At 38.5% G+C, this 14054-nt stretch overlaps 1 protein-coding gene across 2 annotated transcripts; it reads right to left on the bottom strand.

Annotated features, from left to right (window-relative positions):
- Positions 1–383: 383 nt before the first annotated feature.
- Positions 384–14048, bottom strand: LOC104134566 (solute carrier family 35 member E2A). 2 transcript variants are annotated; one of them, XM_035903581.1, is made up of 11 exons: positions 13626–14048; positions 11480–11718; positions 11083–11257; positions 9039–9568; positions 8181–8316; positions 6951–7078; positions 5955–6075; positions 5526–5579; positions 4823–4895; positions 3958–4103; positions 384–2773 (listed from the first exon to the last, which is right to left on the bottom strand). In XM_035903581.1, the coding sequence occupies exons 4-11, from the start codon at positions 9361–9363 to the stop codon at positions 2527–2529; spliced, it is 1230 nt and encodes a 409-aa protein (XP_035759474.1). In that variant the 5' UTR covers positions 9364–9568; positions 11083–11257; positions 11480–11718; positions 13626–14048; the 3' UTR covers positions 384–2526. The 2 variants fall into 2 exon arrangements, with proteins under 2 accessions (XP_035759474.1, XP_009646422.1); XM_009648127.2 differs by lacking the exon at positions 11083–11257.
- Positions 14049–14054: the final 6 nt, after the last annotated feature.

The raw sequence follows: 14054 nt of genomic DNA, 5'->3' as shown, positions 1-14054 counted from the left end.
GGGGTCCCTTCCGACCCAAAACATTCTATGATTCTATGAGTAACACGTTACATTTGCGAGTCTGTGTTCCTCAGCAAGGCCTTGTGTGATTGCAGGAATTCACATTTTAAGAGAGAGGTGCTGTTTCTACGAGAACATACTTGACAAATGTAAAACAAATACTCCGCAGAGCTCCAGCTCACAGAGTTTGTCCTGACCAGCGCACGAGGATGTGAGAAACACCTGAAGTGTTTCAAGAGCAGACTTCCCAGAAGGAATGGGGCAGTACTACCACCATCACACAAAGCAATCAAAAGGCCGATACAGCTGGGGTGTAACACTGTAGTGAATTCTTACCGTGGAACACAACGGTCCCTGTTCACCCAACAGGAACAACAGCAAAAGAGAATTACTAGTATGGCTGGAGTAAGAAAAGGTCTTACAAAAGTGGACAGTGAAGAGGTTGGTTTGTTTAATCTAATAAAAATAAAGGCCAAGACAACTGCATAGAAAAAGTACATAAGATCAACACTGTGAAAACAAACCCCTAGTAGAACAGGATTATCATGCTGCCACAGAACAGGTGGGGCTACACCAGCCACTCATAAGCTAAGACACACGTTAGAAATTACAAGTTCCAAAATCCTCCCAGCTGTTTGGTTCACAGAAAGTTTTCCAGCAACAGGAAAGGCAAAAGCCTGCTAGCTTTCAAAACAGAGCTCAATCAGCCGATGAAGGGGTTTACATGAGAATGGGGCTAGGCAACTAGAAAGCCACTTACATTTCTGTCATCCAACAAGAGCAGAAATACAATGTTTTCTGCCAAATACACTGGGATTTTTAAAAGTGTAACTACAAAAAAAAAAAAAAAAAAGAAAAAAGAAAAAGGAAGAACAGAGCTCCACCCCATAGTCCACAGCTTTTTGTAAAAGGGCTAGGAGTACAAAGAAACAGAAAACCACAGACATCACAGACACAATGATGAAAAAACCTGACACTTCCCTCCCACTCAGGTCTTCAGGGAATATGCCCCAGGCCACCAGTCATGTACAGGAATGTAACCTGAAGTAAGCCTAAGACAAAACAAGCACGCACTACTTCAACAGAAGGCAAGCTTCTTCAGAGAGGCAGTTTTGCTCTCTGCAAGAATAGTTCACTAAAGCCAACGGAATACCTCAACGTGTGGAAATGGGAGCATGAGCTTAAATTTTGCAGGAACTCCACTGGTAACTTCCTACTACAAATTTTACACAAAGACCATTTTATCCATTCTTCTAACGCCATGCTACAATCTTTCAGAACAGTGACAATTATCAAAAATCAGCTCGTTTTAATTGTTCATTTTGTTACCAAAAGGTCCATTTGAATGTTTTTGTAGCTGCATGTGCTTTTTTGCCAAAACTAATTACTAATACTTAAGAATTTTTTTTTATTTTTTCAAAGTTAACTTTTAATCTTTGATCTACCACAAAACAGAATTTCCTTAAAAAAAGCAGTAGAAATAAAGATGAGCCTCAGTTTACGGTTACTATTCCTCCCTTTAGTGACCTCTCTTCCACCTCTGTCACGGATACCTCCAAGACTCTTTACATAATCAGAAATGATAGAAATACTTTGCACACAGGTCAGAATTATAACCCTGAGTTTCTGAAAGACAGTATTTTGTTGTGCTCTTCAAAATAATAATAAAAAAAATCTATTTCCTCATAACAGAAACATATAATAAAATGCAAGAAATTAAAATACTAAAATGGTTTCTTCTAGAAATACAGAGATCCTGTTTCCTTTATCACCAGAAATTTTCAGTGTTTTTTACCTCTAAGCAACTGCAAACATTGAATTCAACACCCCATTTATACAGTGCATGTATATGTGTGTATACTTGCATTTCAATATTGTCAATGCACAACCAGGATGCAATATTTCCGTGTTAAATTTCAGTAGAAAAATCACTTTTCATTCCTAGCTCTGTAGTCAGAAATAGCTGCTCATCACTGCTTTGGGGTATGGACTCATTTCCCTAGTTTACTTCAACTAGACGTATACCAAAATAAGTCATTTGTTGGGAGAGGAAGGGGTTCCTTCCTCCAGCTCTGCAGTGCATACGAACGATGGAGGACACAGGCAGCGTAGAGTAACAAACAACTAGGAATTTCAGTTACGCACCAACTTCTTTCCACTGCAAGCAAGCAGAATACAGTGATGGGTCCGTGTTTTCACATTATTTTGACAGGGAGAAAGGAATCGTTTTCCCATGAGACACTGACGTTCTTACTCTAACATAGGCTTGTACGTTATTTGCAGTCAAGGAAAGACACTAAAGCCCACGTTTACCACATTATATGATACTAGGTCCTCTGGTATATCAGTTTCTCAGCAAATCAAGGCTTACTGGATTCTTCCCATTGCTTTCTCTCTGCTTCAAGTCCCAGCCTTGACCTGCCACAAACTCAAAGGAACCAAATCGGCATCAACAGTTGAAGAAACAAACCACTTTCAGGAAGAGTTTCTTTGAGTTACACTAGGTTGGAAGAATAAATGGCCATATTAATCATACGGTTCCAACTCCTTGGAAATGAGTGGCTCAGTGTCTTCAGCTGTACTTTGTGCAGATTGTGGGGCTGCAGCCGCCAGGCTGTGTATAGTCTCTTGCTGATGCTGCTTTGCCTTGTTATATAGTAGAACTCCAATTATCACTAGAACAGTCCCAATGGCTGAGAGGCTCGTGATTTTGTTACCAAACACAATAATACTTAGCCAGATCGACAGCGCATGCTTCACAGTACTAGCAACACTGGAAAGGAATATAAAAATTAAGGCCAAAGAAAGCTTTCTCACGTCCCACACACAACCATGCTTTAACATAGCAGGACCTCTCTTCGTTTTGCTTGCTTTTTAAACACCAATTCAGATTCCACTTCTCCTCCTGAAGCTAATACCATAACCAAATTACTTGTATATCAGCACTCGCATCTTTATACTCATCTTAATTTTAGAGCTAGTACAAATAGTTCACCTCAGGTTTTTGTCTTCGTTGCTTTTGAGTACGCAGTACAGTGTTAGCAATTCATTTCTAGCTCATACAGACGTCTAGAAAATGCTAACAAAACACTAGCAACATAACTATCGTGTGCAAATCTGCTGCTACTGTTCAGGTAATAGAGCATTATAGCCTGAAAAGAATCAATACCTAAATCATACCAATACCACTGTAACAAGTAGTTAAGAAATTCTGTACACATATGAATAAATACTTTTACATCCTGTTATATAGAGGAGACTAACAACTTCAGAATAAGCACGTGTATAACAGCGAATTGTCACAAGACTGTAGCAGGGGAACCTGAAAGACAGCAGAAGCCTTAAGAAGCTTAGGACCAGGATTACCCCACAGGCCCTAGGACTATTCATAAAAGCGACCAATTATTCAATCAGAATTGTGTAATAGCCTAACAAAGCTGCTGATAACTGACAATATAGGTGGAAGCTCTCTTTAAAGAACATGTATAATTTAACAAGTATGGCTTGACGTGCTGGTGTCGTGCTTCAGAAAAAAGGAATACGGAGCTGATCGCTCACATTCTGTACTGCACCGAGATGTATATAGGTATTGCCTCATCACTGAAGCAAACGGCAGCTTAAACATTGGCTCTAGGGTTTCAGTGAAGCTGTTCAGTCTCATTAACCAGCTTTAAGGAATGGCTGTTAAACCTGAATACAACACCCCTCCTCGTAAATGTGAGCAACCTGTTCCAACAGCACGGCTCAAATGCCGCTCTCCTCACACAGTGCAGGAGCAAGCCACAAAGTTTTGGTGATCCAGATGTGAAAAGTTTTCTTCTTAATTCAATGCATTTATATGTTTACATTATTTATTTCTTTGCACAATACCTTTACTGCCTAGTTCTCAAGCAGAAATACTGAGCAAGAAAAAAAAGAAAGTAAGATAGTGTTCTTGATATGAAAGTACAGCTTTACCTGAAAGTCACAGGAGAAATTTTTCCCATCAAGGCATAGGCTGTAACACTTTGGAGGTGGAACAAGACTCCATCTATCAAGAGAAGCACGACAACATCTTGGTTGTAGCTGAAGCTCCTCCCACTTTTTCCAATCACAGGCACATCCTAAACAACAACAATAAAAAAGAGGATTTTAAGAGTTTAATTTATAAGCAAATCTGAAAGTGATTTTCTACCCAACTCATTATTATTACAAGCAGATACAGTTTTACATTTAAACTTCAGCAAAACAAAACCTAAAATGCACAGGACATTTAGATCCTACAAATTTCCCCCCAAAAGAATACATTAGAAGAACAGCTCTCATATCTGACTGAACTTCCCAGTGTGTTCAGCCTGCCTGCAAGATATTTTCTTTTCTGAACACTGATGCATGGCAATGAAATGCCAGAATGTGAAGGATACGTATTTAACCTAACACATTATACTTACGTCAGCTGAATTTTGCTTTCCAAGAGTTAATATTCCTGTGTACCTTGTGAGTATCAGCAAAAAGTCGACAAATATTTAAAATTTGGTTTTCAAGTCTTTATCTAAAACTTTAAATGCACTTAGACAAAAATATGGTTTGATCTCAAAAATCCCGAAATAAATTCAGGCTTTCCGGGCCACTTGTCAACGCACGTCTATACTCAATTATTTCTTTGGAAATTTTCTCTTTTTTACTTCCCCCCTAATCTCTTGCAAACATACCATAAATCCATTTCATTAAAAAAAAAAAAAAATGGGAAGTATGAAAAGTAAAAGTTATGATTAACCTTAGTTGCACATTCTGCTCACAAGTCAAAAAACCCCATAAATCAGTGCTAGTGAATTCAAATTACCATGAAAAATATCCAAGCTGGAATAAGCATAACCACTGCAGCAGCACTTGTGTAGAACTGAAGTTCTGGGGCTCTACAAAGGAGAAAAAACAGTGATTAAAATGATTAAAAGCTCCCTCTTTCTGAGAGCTGAAGAAAGCTGCATCATTATTGCATTTACAGATATCACAAAGTAATAAAAGCCACCTGCAAAGCTTTGGGGGGGACAACGTCAGAAATCTCTCACAAAGATAGTGTTATGCTTTTTGTGTTGGCTGAGATAGACCAAAGATAAAAGGCACAAGTTTGAGACCAAAACTAGCATTTCATCTTGTGGTAAAATACATACATATAGTTCTACATATATATAGGTATATTTTACCACCAGATTTTACTCCTGGCTCGCATTTCGTAGTTAAACATCAAGAAAGTTCTAAAGTTTGTTTTTGCACACCTAATACGTTAAGGGATGTTTTATGATTGCAGAATAAGGACTTATTTCTGGATATGCCGAGAGTTTTATCCAATTACAAGGCTCTGGCCTACCGCAGTGGGACTGGAGCATAGAGGAATTTTCTTTCCCCAATAAAATGATTTAGGTTAAAGCTGTCTGAACAGTCCGAGACAAAAAAAATACCTTAGTGCAATACAGTCTTAATATATAGCTTCCTTATGTAGCCCAAAGTCCATCTATAACCAAACCGGAAATATTATTAATACTTACGAAAATCTGTATTTATCTCCACTGAGTAGTTTTTTGGAAAAGACATTTTGCAAACTGGAAAAAACAAACAAACAAACAACCCACATCATGATTTATCCATGGTTTAGTTATGACAAATATATCAATCCATGAGAAGGACAGTTGTTTGCCTTAGATGGGTAGATATGTTTCTACACGTTTCACTTTCTACATGTTATGCAGCTACGGAAAGGAGCTTGGTTTAACTCCTTTAGACTAACGGAGTTGTGATATTTTTTAATCTCATGAACGCTAGCCAAAATGATAGAGAAACTGTATCTTCTGTTAAAAATGTATTTTAAATACCAACATTGAAATATAGTGTACAAAACCAGCTACAGGCAACAATTTTCTTCAACCTACCAATACATAAAATTCCTTTATTCCACATATGCAACTATCATTACTTACCAGTCCATGATATTAGTAGATAAAGCTGCCGAGAAACCTAGAATGTTGAAACTGATTTCAGTAGCTGTACAGAGAGCTAGGCCACCCATAACAGGAATGAGAGAGAGATTAACCAGCAATCCTGCAAATGACAAGAAAAAATTACATCTGAGTTTAATTACTGTACTTCCGATTACATGTATCGGATAATGTAGTTTTTGAAAGCTTAATTTGCACCTTAACTTCTTTAGCTTTAGAATGGAAGAGCAACTTACATGAATGGATTTTAAAGTACAGAGGTTCTAAAGCGAGACCTCAGACAATAGCAGGGTGCTCTTGAAAACAATACAGATACGCGCTCACTGATAAAAGTATCTCCCTTGGAGAAAGAAGATGGACTGATGGCTCTCTTTGCTTCATCTTTTTCACCAAATGGCAGAAGAAAATTATACTCTCCCCGTTTACTCTGTGATTAAATTACTCTTCTTCCTCGGGCTTATTTCAGCCCTTTGCCATTTTGCATCATGAAGCAATCTATACCTGGCTTCTGTATTACTCCTATGACTTATAGTGGGTAACAAGCAAAATCTCTTCAAGCAAATAGCACGCAATCGCAAGTGGAATCACAAAGAAATTATATTGTGGGCTGCAAGAAATTAGATTGTGGTAAGCCAGTTAGGTTTTTTTTTTAGTCAGAGCAAACAGTGAAGAAATTCAAGAATTTTAAATTCTGACTAGGAAGCTGTTGTTATAAGAAGAACACGCTGAACTGCTGCAATAATATTTTCTCAACAGAAAAATAAGTTCAGAGCTACAATGCCCTTACACAGCTGCATTAAAAGAAATTCTTTTTTACATTATTATACTCTACTTATTGCATTCAAACAGAATGATTCTTCCAGCTGCATTTACTAATTTCTGTGGAATCTCCTCATCCATGGCCAACTAAGCGACAGTATTATTAAAAAAAGTTTAAAAAAATTTGGAAAAGTCACATTTCATCAATGAAGTACTTACCAGTGTATTCTCCTAATATCATCCGAGACATGATAACTGTAAAAATAGGTGCAGAGCTTTTAACAGTTTCTGCAAATGAAACTGCCACATTTTTCAAGCTGACAAGACCCAAGACTACTGTTGCAAATCTGTAATGGATGGAAGAACACATGAAATTAAGGAGAAAATAAAATAATGCTTTAAGAGCTGCTCTCCAACATCTAGCATAAAAAAGAACTGCGTTACAGTTTCTCTAGGTTTATAAGTTTGGGCTGCAGTAACTAAGAATATGGGCAGGTGTAGCTGGCGATCAGGTTATCAAATCATGGTAGCTCGACTGAACTGCAGCAGCTGAGCACCTGCAGGGTGGAATGCATCAGACCTGCTTCCTTCTGCTTTGGCTTAAACATTATTATTTATTCAGCACAAATGAAGGCACCCTTGGGCAACCGTGCAATTTCTATGGATGTACTGTGGACTTCCAGAAAACAAAGTTTACTTTTCAATGCACTCTAGCCAAGCTTCAGATGACAGCGTTTTAAACTAAAGTTTTCAATAGGCTCAGCTGAAAAAATGATTACAATTCTGCTGATGAACAGTAATTCACCACAGCAACTTGATCATTTGCAGTTATCCATCTTTAGTGTAAATTAGGTACCGTACATATTTACCATACTTAAAACCATGAAATTAAACAGGGTGGCAGAGTTATGATAAAGCTACTCTGAATTAATTTGAATCCTGTTATCCTTTATCACTTTTGCAGTGTAGAGAAAACCAAATCATATATTCTTATTCTCTCCTAGACTGCAAACTGGTACTATCCCAGCACACAGCAAATACTTTTTAAACAATAAATGCTAATAGCCTGTATCACTTTTGAGGCAAAGAGCTGGAGAAGGTGAGGGAACAAAGCAACACCATAATAAATAATAGTACATTAAACAAACATCAGCCTCAAAAGAGAACAGGAAGTAAATGGAAAGAGAAGTATGTTTTGAAAGAAGCTAAACATGATGAGAATCCAAGCTAGCCAAAAACCTAACATCTAGAAAACAGGACACAGCATTTAGCAATAGGAACGAAAAATAAAATTATCCTGTGATTTTATTTGGTGGGGGGGGAAGGTGAATACTCCAAACACTTTCCAATCAAGCATGAAAAGGAAGAGCACCATAAAAATCCAGCTTCTGTTCAGAAGAATGCGACAAAGCAACCAGATAGATCTCCAGGAAATATTTAACCATTTACCTCATTAATCCAACAAACAGCATTATCATGATGAAATTGGGTGGATAAGAGATGCGTGTTTTGTGTTGATACAAGCAGCATGGAACAAACATTTTTATACAGCCAATGAAAGTGGTTGAAAGCATTTGAACAGCACCTAAAGAAAAATGAGAGGGAAAAAAATAAAATCAGAAGATGATGGGAACATGATGAACCAAGCAACTTAATAAAATTTCTTAGAAAAAACTTATGGGCAGTACTGTTAGCAGTTAAGACACATGGCAATTACTGTCTAGATTTTATGAATTCTCACAAAAGCCCTTTACTTCTACATCTACCAATAAAGCAGCAGAATAAAACAAAGGTGGCATACACCTATAGAATCCAGATCACAGGTGAAATGCCCTTTGCTTCCTCCTTAAAAAAACAAACAGCCAGCCCACTGGATAATAAAGGTCACACAAAGGCAACCTTTGCACTTCTATAGACAAACAAGTTAAGATTAACAGCTCTGGAGACTATCAACAACTGACTCGATTTTTTTGTTTTTTTTTTAAACCCACGCTACCCTCCAACACAGAAAACAAGAAATTACATTTTTCTTTCCAGCTCTTAGATCTCAAACACCATCTTACAGCTCCTCTGTGAGCCAAGTTTCACACCACCTTTCGGCAAGTGGCGGAACAGACAGTGTCAGAAGCCACTTTACAGGCTGAGATCACAACTCCTGAGTTCCCAGCCCCAAGGTCCACCCCCACATCTCCTAACTAGGTCTTTTTCACTTCAGTTGAACCATTCTGTCCATCAGCTTTTTATAGGAGGATCTGGTATTGTCAAATATCTTTCTGGAATTAAAGTGTAAAAGAAAGGTAGGGTTACCTAGCATGCTGGGCTCTCCTTCCAGTAATGAAAGAATGTATTTGTTAAGAAAAAGAGTGCAAAAGCTGAAAAAAAACCACAAAGTGAGGTAGATGAGAGCATGAGAATTCCAGATGCCCAAGTCCGACTCAATGACCGTAGTCTCCGTGATAGTTATTTTCAGAACATTCTCCTCTGGTACACTATCACTCCTGGCAATTACAAATTTTTCACTCCTGTTAGCAAAGAGCGAACCCAAATGAAATAGTGATTTTCCCTTTGGCTTTTCTTCAAGGAGGGGGGGATTAGGTTCCTCCGGTGTCTGAGCGCTTGTCACAGTCGACATGCTGACATTAAGAAATTAATATTTGTCCTTAATACAAACCAACGTTGACTTAGCACAGAACAGCACTTTGACAGAACAAAGATATCACGTGATTAGTCTTTTATCTTCCATGGCCTGAAAAAGTGTACTTGGTCCTCCAAATAACATTTTGCGTAAAAATAAACTTCACATGCTTCTTCATGTGGTCTACTCCATTTTTTTCTGCCTAAGAATGAAAAAAAAAAAAAGAGAAAGAAGGAAAAAAGCATGTAGCTCTGAACGTAATGACATTTTAAATCCCTTATGCAGCAAAGATACATTTCACCTGCATCTTATTAAAAAGACTTCTGCAGCTCATCTTTCAAACTGGACTTTGCACTCCTGATGTCATGATACCAAGGTTAAGCACTAAGACCTTATCTAAGGGAGATTATTTTTTTATTCTAAAATAGCACGCACACACATAAAAGACTTCATGTGTTTTTAAGGTCTTTCTCTTCTAAAGCATGTCAACACAGCCTTTTCCATGATAATCAACTCCTCTTCAAGATTCCATGGTTTCTTTGATCTCAGTCTAAGGTTTTCTTCTAACCACTCAACAGAAAAATCTTCAGAACCCAGAAAATCTGGGCAGGAGCCCTGTACCCTTATTACTAATTAATCTGTTATCATCTTGAGTCAAAGTGAGCAATCAGTAATCAAGGACTGTTAACTTCCAGTAATCATAAGCACAGTTATCCTGGGAACTAAGAGGTCTAGGTGAACACAGTAGGAAAATATGCCCAAGAGCTTTCCCAACAGACTTGTGCTCTATTTAATTACTCGTAAATAATGCAACATTACTTATTTTGCCACTGCAGTACTGTTAGAGCTTGCAATTCAATGTTTAGTACTTGCAATAATTCTTAGTCTTTTTAAAAGATCTGACAGAAAAAGGCATTAAGTCGTTTGCAACCAGAGCTTCCTCCTTTTACAAATTACATTAAACATGGCAAGTTTCAGTAGAAGAGTACAGAGAATAACAAAATCAGTGACCTTTATTCTTCTCAAGTCATACAATGGTAGTTAGCATCACAACGCTAACAGATTCAAAGTCTGTGTTAAGAAAGAAAGAAATTGCACCTGAGCAGCTTATCTGCAACATTAAACCACACTATTGGATTTAGTGCTTTTTATTCTGCAGTCTGTGTTTTATGAGCAAAAAAAAAAAAATAGGATCAGATGAGAATGAAATGACGGACAAGACCTCTTTTGCTCCTCAACGAATAAACAATAAGGGAAATGAAATTTGAAATACTTTTCTTCGGAAGCACATGTGCTGGATATAGACGAGGTGGTGGACCTTACACAGTTAAACAGTAATTCTTGGGGAAGGTAATCACTGGGCATCGGAAAACGCTGTCTAAAGGAGATCATAACACTACAGTGCATCAGACAATGGCAGCACAAGAAATAATCAGCTGCAAGCAAAGTACAAGAGTTGTAACAAGAGCTGCTGCACCTGCCCTGATTTTGTTAGTATGCAAACAGGCGAAGAGGACACTGTTTTCAGCATGCTTTTTTAATGTCCTGTGTGGCACCTCAAAATAAATCACAAAGAGGTGTTAAAGTGTTAAATATATCCTATCAGTTTTCATATCCTAAACAGCAGCTACTTCACACTGAAATTTTCCATCCCTCATGTTCTCTATTCCTGTAGTTACAGCCATGCACAGAAGGTTTCCATCCCTATCCCCTTACCTCTTTCCATTTTACTGGGAAATCACGCTAGCAGCACACTGGGGTACAAGACCCGATGACACGCTCGCGTTAAACCATACACTTGTGTTACCTCGCCAGTTTGAAGGAAGATACGCATTCCTTAAGAGAATTTATTAAGAAAAATGGATTCGTGACTCATCCTCCTTTTTCAGGTCTTAAAAAAAAAAAAATACCCTTTACATTCAAAATGGTTCATTATCACAACTTCTTAATACTTTTCCTGTTTATACTACTCAATTAAAAACAACAGCAATTAAGCACAACGGAACGCCCACCCTCAGCAGCACTACGATATCATATTTGGTATCACTGATTCCACACACAGCAGGAAGCAGAACAGCAAAAAAGAACGAAACTACTCCCCTAAGTTACTGACCTGCTGTCTTAAATCAACTGGGAAGTCTGAAATGGGCTGAAAGAGTTATCCATCTGGATCTAATTCAGTCTTCCTCCCTCAAGACCAACCAGCAGCTGATGTTTACCAACAGATGAAAACGTGGCAGTGGTTGGTAGACTGTTTCTCTTGGATTGCACAACATTCAATCTTCCAGCTCACAAGAACAAACAGCACGCAGTGCATTTTATAGTCCTCCTTGTGTCTTCTCCAACTTTTAACTACATTAGCAATAAAAAATTTGTATTAAAGGCGGAAAAAATACGGATTATAAGCTTTGAGAGTCTCAAACAAATTCTGCTTTACAAAAAGTAGCTAATTACCAATTCAACAACATTCTCAGGCTTTAAGACATCATATTCATAAGACTACCTGCACTCAAACTCCTTTTCCCTTTCTACTGGGAGCAGTTCAAAATTTAATCTGAAATACATTCATTTCAAATACACCAGTTCACAGCTTCTGAAATAAAAATCGCACCCCCTTCGCTCACTCCCAACTACAACAAATGTTTTTGTGGACACGTGATAGATCAAACCAGGGAAACTGCTCTGTCCCGGGAGGTTTAAGGCTGCAGGAAAAGGTCCCTCTTAATCCGCACCAGGACCAGCACACAGCACCTACACTTAATTCACACCAGAACAGCTTCATCTCGTCACTGTAAAACCAGTATGTCTACACAGACTGTTTTCTACAGGTCTCAGAAGAAACGGAACACCAAGTTTTGTGAAAAGTAAAATGCAGAAGCAACACAAGTTAACAACACATACACCGCATCTTTTCCTTAGTTCTTCCATAAAAAACATTTTCCAAAGAAACTATAAAATTCCACACTAAAGCCGAGTGAATAAAAGAGAGAAAAAAACCAAGAAACTGACCTCATGTAAAGTTTTACAGCAGTATGATTTTTCTAACGCAATTTAAAAGCAAGGAAAAATCACTTTTCTTTCCCTGGAAAGGGGAGGTCAGCGTCACACCCCCCTTCCTCCCAAACTGCAGACATTTGAGGGGTGAAGCAGCTGGTGAAAATCCAGCTGCATGCACTCAGCGATCTGCTAAGAGGGCCCTGACACATTCCCCACACCTGGCCTTCACCAAGGTTTTCTGCAACAGAGCTGCAGATTAGGTAAGGGCGGCCAGCTGAGCTGTCTTCACCCAACCCCAACACCTCCGGGTCATCTTCTTTAGGAACAAGCATAACATGAGAAGATTGAGAGTTCTGTCAGAGCCATATATTTGATTTAAAAAAGGGAAGAGATAAAACCAACTCAGATATTAAATTGTGTCGATGAGGTTATCACTGACAGGTGTCAAAAATCCTCATGATAGCATTCACTTACACTTTCTTTGCATAAAAAATTGCAGTTTTAACCCTAATTTTTAAGAAATTGTCAAATATAAAACAATATAGCCAGAGCTCAGTAGAACCAGAGCCTTTCCTCAGAACTGAAAGAATAAAATGATTTAAAGATAACACATACAGCAATGAAAGACAAAAGCAGTCACATGAAAGAGGAAATACAGCATCTTTTAAAAATTACACATACTATACCGCAACATCTTGAAAATGAAGCACAGCATTTCCAGCACTACAGATTCTGCGTTTGTTTTTTAACTATCTATTGCAAGCCCAGGTTATGCACAGAGGACTTCACGATTCTTCCACAGAGCATGCCAAGTATATTTTATGATTGAAATATATTCATTGGCAGACATGTATCAGGTACTCCAGCAAATTTAATATAAAATTCTTCCGTGATGCAGCTCACCTCAAAACTGATAACCTTCTGGTCAGAAGCTCCAAGCTAAGCAGATTCTGACCATCACTACTGCGTGTGTAACACAAACAGTTTTTATTGCATTCATTTGTCTATGACTGGAAGTGCTCCGGACTTTGAAACGACCGCCATCTAACAGTGAAGACAAAAAGTCATTGCTACGGTTTTTCTAACCAATTTTTAACACCTGTAAAGGCAGATACTTTCTTCTGACAATATCCACAAAGAACTCTCTCTATAAAGTCAGCTTTACACCTCACACAAAAAAATAAAAGCTCAAAAATACTGCAAGTGTTAGAGAAACTAAGGCTAATGAGATAATGAAAAAATTGGAGGCTCGGTGTGCGTACCTCTTAATCTACTATTATGCAACATCGGTCACCCAAACATCGCTTCCAACGCGACGAACGTAGAGAATTCAGCATCCCGAGTAAGCTGTAAATATTAACGCTGTTTCACTAAATGATGAGAGCATCCGAGGTGTTTATAAACACAGACCGTAAACACAACTGCAAAAACTATTAACGTCCCCCACACAGAGAAGATGATGCAAATAAAGACTGAAATAGCTTAGTACTTTCTTTCAGTCCTAAAAATCTTCCCTCCTCTCATGCAGAACCAGCCACCAGGCGGGCAAATCCCGCGCGCGTTGCCGCACGCCCCGCATCCCACGGGCAGGAGAGGCCGCAGGAGCGCTGCGCATCCCGAGCTGCCTTCCCCACGGAGAGTCAGAGACCTTCCAGGGAGCAGAGCCGCGCTCCGGCCCGGCTCGGGGGCTT

This window comes from Egretta garzetta, unplaced genomic scaffold (assembly GCF_000687185.1).
Source record: "Egretta garzetta isolate BGI_Z169 unplaced genomic scaffold, ASM68718v1 scaffold61, whole genome shotgun sequence".
NCBI classification, from domain to species: Eukaryota; Metazoa; Chordata; class Aves; order Pelecaniformes; family Ardeidae; genus Egretta; species Egretta garzetta.
Note: the sequence above shows the minus strand (reverse complement) of the source record. Positions and strands in the feature narration are given on the sequence as shown.

What these genes read in the sequence shown, in the direction of transcription:
- LOC104134566 (XM_035903581.1), bottom strand. Translation starts at nt 9,363, where the DNA reads ATGTCGACTGTGACAAGCGCTCAGACACCGGAGGAACCTAATCCCCCC. An exon ending in GATATTAGGAGAATACACTG is followed by an intron (nt 6,076 to 6,950) that starts GTAAGTACTTCA and finishes TGTCATTTGCAG; the next exon opens with GATTGCTGGTTAATCTCTCT. An exon ending in CAGCTTGGATATTTTTCATG is followed by an intron (nt 4,104 to 4,822) that starts GTAATTTGAATT and finishes GTTGTTGTTTAG; the next exon opens with GATGTGCCTGTGATTGGAAA.